The 11453-nt window shown below is 42.3% G+C and overlaps 1 protein-coding gene across 1 annotated transcript; it reads left to right on the forward strand.

The window, feature by feature from the left end:
• Positions 1–965: 965 nt before the first annotated feature.
• Positions 966–2938, forward strand: LOC141293476 (uncharacterized). Its single transcript, XM_073825512.1, has 6 exons — positions 966–1185; positions 1278–1394; positions 1483–1601; positions 1687–1834; positions 1979–2097; positions 2180–2938. The coding sequence occupies exons 1-6, from the start codon at positions 966–968 to the stop codon at positions 2936–2938; spliced, it is 1482 nt and encodes a 493-aa protein (XP_073681613.1).
• The last annotated feature ends 8515 nt before the right edge of the window (positions 2939–11453 follow it).

Genomic DNA, 11453 nt, shown 5'->3' on the forward strand with positions numbered 1-11453 from the left:
ATATAGCAATATAATTTTAGATTCTAGTTCTTAATACAGTTTTCTTTCAGAATCTAAATTTTCAAGGTCCTACACCGATCAGTCCCAGAGATATGAGTATCTCAATGCGGCTCCATTTTCAAATAGTTGAATATAACAAATTTTCAGTGGTTAAAAACCAAATGTTAATCACTTTGTATACAGCTGGTACTGTATTTAAAGCAGAATGTCTGAGGAATCAGTAATGTTGAAAGTAGGAATGCATCTTGTTTTCCTCTATTAAAACAAGATAGAGGGCAACAAAGATAATTAAATACAACAGATTTTACTAATAGAGCTACCAATTTCTGTGTAAAAATAACATTATGATGCTGCCATCTTTCTGAAGTCATTTTTAACCATCTGTAATTTGGCTCTGAAACTCTGAAATGCTATTTTGACCCTTCTCTACAAAATAGTGAATTGCTCAGTAAACATTCAACCATGACATCTAATCTCTTGGCTTTCATCACTATACATGTCTATCTTCCTTCAGAAAAAATATTAGCAAATCACAAATTTGAGCTGGTTTAGTTGACATGGAATGACCCTAGTACTCTTGTGATTATGATGAACCATGTTTCTCATTTGTAAATCACTTTGGATAAAAAAATCTAAATGAATGTAGAGGTCTATCAATAAAGACTCAAAACATTGGCATATTTTGGCATCACTTGGCTAAATTTCAAAATGCAAACAAGCATACTACTCTGAAGTCATATGTTAATAATTACAAACTCAGCCCTTTCAGCTTAATGAGGCACAGGTGTAAACAACAAGCTGATTAATGAACATATTTGATTGGTCAATCAATGTCACTCAGTGATTCAAAAATGAGTACAAATAGCACAGTATGTCTCAATAAGCTTGTCAATGTTTGTATGTTAGGAGTTTTTCCTCAAAATTGTAAATTTTGGTGTTTACTTGAGTAGTACAACAAACTTACCATGCCTTGGGCAAAGGGCATCTTACTTTTCACAATGGCTGTGACAATGTTGAGCTCTTCTTTAAAAGCTGATCCTGATGCCTTTTCTGAAATGGGTGCTACTTCTGGAGTAGTTTCTGAACGCTCAATCCGTTTTGGCAAACTGTTAATTGGTGGTCAAGGTACAGTTTCAGATGGTGAAATAAAAACATCTGACCTGATGTCAACAGAGTCTGATGAGTATCAGTCAAATGTGGAAGGTAACTGAGATCACAAATTAAAATTTCATGTATTTTGAGTGGAGACTAAAGCTGAATTGTTTTGTGTTTAGCACCATTTCAGCTTGCCAAAGCTAAGCTGCGACGTCTTGGTCCCTCTGTGCACTGTAGCAATGATTCAATGACCTTGCGCATTCCAGGACCAAGAACCCCGCACTTAATGGTTGATCGAGGTAAGTGTCATTGGTATTTTTGGTGTGGAATATTATTATATATATATATTTTTTTTTTTTCCCTTAACTAAGTTTTCTCAACAATCAGGAGAGGAGTCACCAGTCCCTTTATCTAAGATGCCATCCAGCTGTGGTTTCTCATTAAACCGGCAACGTAGGGACATCTCTCTTGTTGCTCCGTATCGGGGATGTCATGTCAAACAACAGGTTAGTGTGCATGCTAAAGGTGACAAGTGCAAGTAACTCTTTCAACTATGGAATCCATTGCATAACCTTAAATATTTCCTAAAAGGGTGGAAGTTTTATTCTGCCGCTTATTATAATGGGAGCTCCGGTGCAAATGTCTTGCCCCATGAGTCCTCGCCTCCCTAAAGTGTCCTGCTTCTCCTCTGGCATGATCATCTCATATGACGTCAGAGCAGATGATGTTAAAATTAAAGGTAAATCACCTAAATTGTTGAATTTTAATGTACAATCCACGCTTCAAAGGGTGTTTTTACAGTGATGCCATAGAACCGTTTCTAAAGTGTGTGTGTGTGTAAGTTGAACGGACCTTGTGTTTTACTCTGCTCTTCTGTTTTTAGTGGATGGATCATGGCAGCCTCTGCTTCTAACATACTCTATGTGCTCGTTCACATTGGACACTGCTGGTGGTTCACTGGTTGTCACTGCGCCATTCACAGGAAGCTGTTGGGAAATGACGGTAAGCATTATTGACTGGATTGTCATTCATGGCTTGTCTGGTTTTCACATGTACGCTAGTTGATTGCTCATGTCTTCCACAGGATACTGAAAGGCACCTCCCTTTGATGTATGGTGACCGGGAAGTGACTCTTTCCTGTCCTCTGACGCCGCCAACAACCATTGCTCCACATGACCCAACTGTACCTGACTCTGTTAAAGACCCATTCGGCATGCAACACAGTTTTTACCCTTTCCCAATCAAAAGTCCCTGGTGGCCATATCCTCATGTACAACCTCCAACAGTGCCGCCTACTACTACTACAACAACAACTACTCCGCTGCCTCAAGATCCTGTGCAACATCCCATGTATCCCATGCCAGGGTTTAACCCTTATCACTTTTACCCTAAACATGCCCCACCACAACCTCATCCTTGGTACCCAATGTTTCCCTATATGTACGGTTTCAAGAGCCCAGCTGAAGTGACCACTGCTGCCACAACTACACCTCCCACCACTGCTGCCCCGTTGGATCAGTATGCACAATATCCCATGTTCCCAATGTTCTATGGCCATCAACCAATCGAGTCTTATGGACCTCCAGCTCCTCAGTATCCACAGCTTCCTCAGTATCCTCAGCATCCTCAGCTTCCTCAGCATCCTCAGCTTCCTCAGCTTCCTCAGCATCCTCAGCTTCCTCAGTATCCTCAGCTTCCTCAGTATCCTCAGCTTCCTCAGTATCCTCAGCTTCCTCAGTATCCTCAGCTTCCTCAGTATCCTCCGCATCCTCAGCATCCTCAGCTTCCTCATTATCCTCAGCTTCCTCAGTATCCTGTCTTTGGTCCCCGTAGCTCTAAATGAACTGCTCCATCCTCTATCTCCAGGTCTCATAGCTGCCAGTTTAAAGTGAGTAAGGAGGTACTCTGAAGTGGCATGGGTTTATTGACCTCAGAAGAGAATCAAGTTGCATGCTTGTTTTTAGCTTCGTATAAGCCTAATAAAGCTTCATGAGACTAACTGTTGCTTGTCTTTATTTCCTGGTTGTGCCTTTTGGATTGGTCTGTTTGTGCAGCTTTTTGTCAATTTGTGGGATGAAACTGGTTTTTAACTTTTTTTTTTTTTTTTTTTTTTTTAACAAATTTGAATTGGAGTGGAGACAAGTGCTTTTCAAAGACAAGATTCATTTTCAAAATGATACCATTTGCTTGAGTGAACAAGAATATGTGCATGGTATAGCTGTCTGTCCAACTTAAAGCTTGACTGCCAAAATTGATATCTAACTGTTCTAAGACTGTGGGTCAAATGCTGGAGCCAAGTTTTCTCGAGTTGTATAAGAACAAAATGTCTGATTGTTCCCATATTTTATATGAGCAATATCAACTTTTGCCATCAAATAGAAGACTGAGATACTAGAATGAACAGATTACGGAAACCTTCAGTCCATAAATTCATTAACCAGTATTGGGGGTCAAAGTAGGTAGCAATATTCTGAGGAATGGAAAGTACTTAAGTATTTTTTTTTTTTACTAATAGAAAAATAAAAACATATGACCTGGGGGTGTTCCATAAAACAAATTTACCAAATAAGCCAGGCTTATTTTAGTTAGTCTGACTTATTGTCACTTGATTTGTCTTAAAATAAGACTAACTGAAATAAGCCTGACTTATTTGGTAAACTTGTTTTATGGAACACCCCCCGTTCTTGTTCCCTGACATGTATCTCATGCCAATGTATAAACCTTATTTTTACCCTAAATATGTCCCACCACAACCTCACCATCCTTAAGTTGGTACACAATGTTTCCTCTCTATATGTACAGCTTCAAGAGCCCTGCTTAAGCGAATAATGCTGTCACAACTACACCTCCTTTTAGCCATGTGTAAGTCTAATAAAGCTTCATGAGACTCAATCTGTTGTCTTTATTACCTGGTTGTGCTTTTGGTTTTGTCTATTTGTGTGGCTTTTTCTGTCAAATGTGTCCTTTTTTTTCTTAAAGACAAACACTGGCAAGTAAATATTTTTTATCACTTAAGAAAAGCTGCGTTCAGAGCATCTGCCCTTATTTTCTTGGCTTGGTAAATTATTCATGCAAGATGTCATATTGCAATATGTGAAATTTGTGGTTATTTATACCATGGGTCCTCAACTCTGGCCTGTGAGATCTATTTTTCTTGCAGAGTTCAGCTCAGCTCCAACCCTAATCAAACATACCTAACCCAGTTCATCAAAGTATTTAGGATCACTAGAAAGTTAGACAGGTGACTTTGATTAAAGTTGGAGCTAAACTCTGCAGGAAAATGGATCTTGTGGGCCAGAGTTGAGAACCACTGATTTAAACTGTAGCCACAGTGTTGTCCTAATTTAAAAAATGTTTAAAGAGAATGTTTAGATGTTTTAAAGAATGTTTAAAGTGCACATGAGGTACAGGGGTAAAAGTAAAATATATGTAATTAATGTGGCAGTTATTGCCATTTAATTAAAAGTTAAATTAAATTATTTGTTAAATCTTTGGGAATTGTCTATTATGTAACATTGTCTATTGTGTATAGGCAAGTGCTTTTAATGACAAGTAATTCATTTTCAAAACAACATTTACTTTAGTGAACAGAAGTTCATAAACTTTTCCTATGGCAAACTACTACGGTAGAGAGAATTAATTTATGCATACACAATCTTTTGTTATACAATTATAAAATTGAGAAAATTATTCTAGAGTTAGTACACTCTAAAAATGCTGTATTTTTTCTTTTTAATTCAAATGCTGGGTTCAGCCTGCTGGGTCATTTTGAGTTATTTGTAAAAAAAAAAAATTACACAGATGCTTGGTGGTTTTTCTGAACTCTAAAAAATGCTGCGTTGGTGATTTTTTTTCACCCAGATGCTGGAATCTGTTTGTTGGGGCATTTTGAGTTATTTTTAATATGTCATGCAGGTGCTTTTATAAAGTAACTTTTAATGCTGGGTTATTTTTTCTCCCCAACCACTGGGTTGAGCCTTTCTCTGATGAAACAACCCAGCTACTGTTATGGTACACGTGCTGGACGGACGAGAGACAGTATTAACAATAACACTTATATTTAATATATACACTTAGAGATACAGGCAGGAACATCCACACAAGAAACAAACAATATCAAAAACCGACAGAGTGCTATAGACAGAGACAGACTTATAAAGGGTGATAATTTATTAAACACAGGTGACGGTGATTACACAAACGAGAACTAAACCAAATTATTACAAAATGACAGGGGGAAGACAAATGGGAAAAACCAATGACAAAACTATGACATTACGCCCCCTTCCGAATAGGCGCGTCCTCGCGCCATAGAAAAGACAAAAAAAAGAGAGGGGTGGCAAACCAGAAACATAAAGTCCATGAGGGAGGGGGCTTCGGCGGAGGAAGCAACCGAAGGAGGGGGACCAAAACAAAAGTCCAAGGGGCAAAAAAGACAGTCCAAGGGGGCGACGACAGTGGGAGGAGCCAGGGAGGAGACAGGAGGGACCCGAAGCAGGAGAGACTCAGCAGGACCCAGATTGCAGCCAGGATGACGGCCCACGGTGGAGCCGATGGAGGGAGGAGCCATGGTGGAGGAAGGACCGCCGACTCCAGGGGGCCGACCGACAGAGGCGGAGCAGCTGGCAGAGGAACCCGAGGCGGAGATGGAGAGCCGAAAATCCAGGGCGACACCGCTGATCCGGAGGGCCAAGGCGGAACTAGAGGCTCTGGCGGCGGAGGCGGAGGTGGAGTTCCGGAGGTCCGCGGCGGAGCCGGAGCGACAGAGGATGGAGGCTGTGCCTGAGGGAGGGAGGAGTGCGTAGGAGCCGGTGGGACGGCGTGACGAGGCACAGCCGGAGGAGCAGAGTCCTGAGGTGACGGAGGGGCGACGACTGACCAGGGCGGAGCCGGAGAGACGATGGAGCCCGGTGTAGCTGGTGGACCGACGGGCGACGGTGGAGCTGAGGGCGTTGAGAGCCGTGGTGGAGCCGCAGGGTCGGAGGGCCGAGGTGGAGATCTGGACTCAGAGGCTGGAGGCGGAGCTGAGGGATCCTCCAGCCTTGCCACTGATGTAAATTGGCTGCCCTGCGGCGAGCCCACTGCACAGATGGTGGGCTGAGGGTGAGCAAGGAGACTGACTGGTGACGTCAGGGACTCTGGACGGCTGGACAGAACCAGCGGGGATTCAGGACGGCTGGGCGGAACCAGCGGGGATTCAGGACAGCTGGGCGGAACCAGCAGAGACCAGGCAGATCCAGACAGAAGAGGGCGGGTAGGAGGGAAGTTTAGGCAGGTCAGTGGCTCCGAGAAAAAGTCTATTAAGTCACAAGAGTTCTCTTCCACAACTTCGGAAAAGTCAATAAGGTCCCCAGAGTTATCCATCTCACCCCCAGCGGTGTTGCAGTGGGCAGGGCTCTCCATTTCCCATACTTGCTCCACGTCGCAATCCACCATCGCAGATGTTGAAGCCGGCTCATGCACCTGATCAGCCGGAGAGGACTCTGGCTCTGTCGCTCGCGGCTCAGGTTCCGCCTCCGCGGTGCGCTCGGGTTCAAACTCCGTTGTCGGGGTGATGGTTGGCTCTCTGGGTCAAGAGTGGGGCTGACGTCCTCCTCGACGACGCCGACAGTCCAGGACGATCCACAGGACGCCAGCACCCACTCGATGTAATCGGCGATGCTCTCTCGAGGACCCTCCCCGGACAGCTGCGATTTGGCAGCGATGTTAAGTCCAGCCCGGTAGAATGTACACAAGCAGTTGTCCAGGTAATGTGTGAACGGTGCGAAGAACACAAAGTCTCTTGTGTGGTCCTCGAGAGAGCGGTTCCCCTGCTTCAGGAGGATGATGAAAACATCGTGGTCATCCATGACAAAAAAAAAAACGACAAAAAAAAACAAAAAAAAAACACTGAGACAAAAACAGAAAAGAAACGAAGGGAAAAAAACGCTGTGACTGTTTCGGTCGGTCTTTTCTGTTATGGTACACGTGCTGGACGGACGAGGCGAGAGACAGGATTAACAATAACACTTATATTTAATATATACTTAGAGATACAGGCAGGAACAAGCAGGAACAAGCAGGAACAGGCAGGAACAGGCAGGAACAGGCAGGAACAGGCACACAAGTAACATCAAACAATATCAAAGACCGACAGAGTGCTATAGACAGAGACAGACTTATAAAGGGTGATAATTGATTAAACACAGGTGACGGTGATTACACAAACGAGGACTAAACCAAATGATTACAAAATGACAGGGGGAAGACAAATGGGAAAAACCAATGACAAAACAGACAGAACTGTGACAGCTACAGAGTTACAGTCACAACGCGGGCTTTTTGCATTCTCTACAGGAGAGAGTGGTTCTCGGTGCTGTCAATTTGGTGCATTTCTTCAGCAAAATAAGGGTTTGTATACATTTATTTTCGTTTATAACATAAATTGATTTTATTGGTTATAATACTGAATTTAATTTAATTTGATGTTATAATACAATCTCTAATCTCAGTACTGTTTGTTTATGGGCAGATTATGGAGTCAGTCATGGCATCTTTTAGCGGCAGCGCTCTGAGGTTCCCCTGGTGAACAGCAGCCCATCACCGGCTTAAATTTTGAAGACACACTGGGATAAGAATTACCACCATTATGGTGAAAAGTGATTACAGAGAATGGTTGAATATACGTAAGTAACTTGGGCTATGAGCTTCTCCACCCTTCCTCCAGACTCTAGGACAGGGGTCCCCAAACTTTTTTCTGAGTGGGCCACATAATTTTCTTTTCTTTAATGGGGGGCCGGTCGGTTTATAAAAGAAAATTCCATGGGCTGGACTGACTACTATTATTATTTTATTATGATTTTACCTGTATTTATTATACCTTTTAATGCTAGAATAGTTTATTATTTTTTTATGCACCAGACAGACAAATGATCATTTCTTTTCAAAAGATGTACAGGTGCTTCTCAGTAAATTAGAATGTCATGGAAAAGTTCATTTATTTCAGTAATTCAACTCAAATTGTAAAACTTGTCTATTAAATACATTTAATGCACACAGAGTGAAGTAGTGTAAGTCTTTGGTTCTTTTAATGTTCTTGTGATGATTTGGCTCACATTTAACAAAAACCCACCAATTTGCTATCTCAACAAATTAGAATATGGTGACATGCCAATCAGCGAATCAACTCAAAACAACTGCAAAGGTTTCCTGAGCTGTCAAAATTGTCTCTTAGTCTGGTTCACTATGCTACACAATCATGGGGAAGACTGCTGATCTGACAGTTGTCCAGAAGACAATCATTGACACCCTTCACAAGGAGGGTAAGCCACAAACATTGATTGCCAAAGAAGCTGGCTGTTCACAGAGTGCTGCATCCAAGCATGTTAACAAAAAGTTGAGTTGAAGAAAAAAGTGTGGAAGAATAAGATGCACAACCAACCGAGAGAACCACAGCCTTGACAGGCTTGTCAAGCAAAATCGATTCAAGAATTTGGGTGAACTTCATAAGCAATGGACTGAGGCTGGGGGTCAAGGCATCAAGAGCCACCACACACAGACATGTCAAGGAATTTGGCTACAGTTGTTGTATTCCTCTTGTTAAGCCACTCCTGAACCACAGACAACATCAGAGGCATCATACCTGGGCTAAGGAGAAGAAGAAATGGACTGTTGCCCAGTGGTCCAAAGTCCTCTTTTCAGATGAGAACAAGTTTTGTATTTTATTTGGAAATCAAGGTCCTAGAGTCTGGAGGAAGGGTGGAGAAACTCATAGCTCAAGTTGCTTGAAGTCCAGTGTTAATTTTCCACAGTCTGTGATGATTTGGGATGTAGTGTCATCTGCTCGTGTTGGTCCACGTCAAATTCCGCCTTCAGCATTTTCAGTGCTTCCAAAGACTTTTCAACTAGGAATGGGGCCACTGGTTCTCAGCTGAAAAACTTTGGGTAACTGGGAGATGAGTGAGTTCTTGCTTTTGCACTTGTCCCACAAGCAGTGCTAGTTTCACCTCAAATGCTATTGAGTCATTTTGTCATGACACATTATGGCAATGTACCATTCTGTTGGTGTATTTAACAAATAATTAGCCTATGTTAATAACTAAGGGAAATTTTAGTTTGAAATCCAACCTTTATTATCAAATACTGACATGATATAAGTAAAACATATTTAAAAGTACATTTTCAAAATATATCTCTGGCATTGTTCAGAGGGCCGGTCCAAATGTGGGGGCGGGCCGCATTCGGTCCCCGGGCCTTAGTTTGGGGACTCCTGCCGTAGACCAGCGGTTCCCAATCCTACATGAACGTAAAGGTCTATCAATAAAGACTCAGAACGTTGGCATGATTTGGCATCACTCTAAGCTCCAAACTCAGCCGTTTCAGCTTAATGAGGCACAGGTGCAAACAACAAGCTGATTAATGAACATATTTGATTGGTTAACCAATGTCACTTAGTGATTCAAAAGTGAGTAAAAATAGCACACTATGTCTCAGTAAGCTTTTCAACATGTGTAGTTAGGATTTTTGTCTCAAAATTGTGAATTTTTGTGTTTACTTGAGTAGTACAACAAACTTACCATGCCTTGGGTAGAGGCCATCTTACTTTTTACAATGGCTGTGACAATGCTGACCACTTCTTTAACAGCTGAACCTGGGGCCTTTTCTGAAATGGGTGCTACTTCTGGAGTAGTTTCTGAACGCTCAATCCGTTTTGGCAAACTGTTAATTGGTGGTCAAGGTGCAGCTTCAGATGGTGAAATAAAAACATCTGACCTGATGTCAACAGAGTCTGATGAGTATCAGTCAAATGTTGAAGGTAATTAAGATCCCAAATTAAAATGTGATACATTTTAAATGTGGTGATAAAGCTGAATTGTTTAGGGATGTCTCTCTTGTTGCTCCGTATCGGGGATGTCATGTCAGACAACAGGTTAGTGTGCATGCTAAAGGTGACAAGTGCAAGTAACTCTTTCAACTATGGCATCCATTGCATAACCTTAAATATTTTGTTATAGGTAGGAAGTTTTATTCTGCCGCTTATTATAATGGGAGCTCCAGTGCAAATATCTTGCCCCATGATTAACCCCCATGGATCGTGGCAGCCTCTGCTTCTAACATACTCTACATGTGCTCGTTCACATTGGACACTGCTGGTGGTTCACTGGTTGTCACTGCACCATTCACAGGAAGCTGTTGGGAAATGACGGTAAGCATTATTGACTGGATTGTCATTCATGGCATAACTGGTTTTCACATGCATCTCTTAAAAACGATGTGTTAAAAACAACACGCCTTTGTGTCTAAGGACAAATTTTGTGTTCGTTTTAACTCAACGCAGCTTGCATCGCCATTCGTGAGGCAGTTTTCCGGCTACCACCAATTGCCCCTCGACCGTTTCCAAAATGATCACAAGACATTTTAAAATCATATAATGGCAAATACAAACATTTCTCTTACCTTCACACATCGAAGTTATGTCCTGACGATGAAAACTTGAAGCGTGAGGAAATTTGCTTGCCTCAGTAGAATAACGACTCATGAAGTGACGCAAGCAGCAATGTGATTGGCTGATATTTAACACATATTGTGTTAGACACACTGTGTTGGATATTTTCTTTTTCGTTTTTAACACTCATTTAACACAAAATAACACAATGTGATGAAATAGACCTAACACAAACAATGTGTAAAAAATTAACATCCTTTTCCACAGGATAATGAAAGGCACCTCCCTTTGATGTACGGTGACCGAGAAGTGACTCTCTTCTGTCCTCTGACACCGCCAACAACCATTGCTCCACATGACCCAACTGTACCTGACACAGTCAAAGACCCACTTGACATGCAACAAATGTTTTACCCTTTCCCAATCAAAAGTCCCTGGTGGCCATATCCTCATGTACTTCCTCCAACAGTGCCGCCTAGTACAACGACGACCCCACCGCCTCAAGATCCTGTGCAACATCCCATGTATCCCATGCCAATGTTTAACCCTTATCACTTTTACCCTAAACATGCCCCACCACAACCTCATCATCCTTGGTACCCAATGTTTCCTCCCTATATGTACGGCTTCAAGAGCCCAGCTGAAGTGACCACTGCTGCCACAACTACACCTCCCACCACTGCTGCCCCGTTGGATCAGTATGCACAATATCCCATGTTCCCAATGTTCTATGGCCATCAACCCATCAAGTCTTATCGATCTCCAGCTGTTCAGTACCCTTTCATGCCTCCATATCCTAAGGATCCTCAATATCCTCAGGATACTGTCTTTGGTCCCCGTAGCTCTAAATGAACTGCTCCATCCTTTATCTACAGGTCTCGTAGACGCCACCCACATAGCAAAATTGGTTTGGCCCAGTGATGGGCCACACAAT

This window comes from Garra rufa, chromosome 20 (genome assembly GCF_049309525.1).
Source record: "Garra rufa chromosome 20, GarRuf1.0, whole genome shotgun sequence".
NCBI classification, from domain to species: Eukaryota; Metazoa; Chordata; class Actinopteri; order Cypriniformes; family Cyprinidae; genus Garra; species Garra rufa.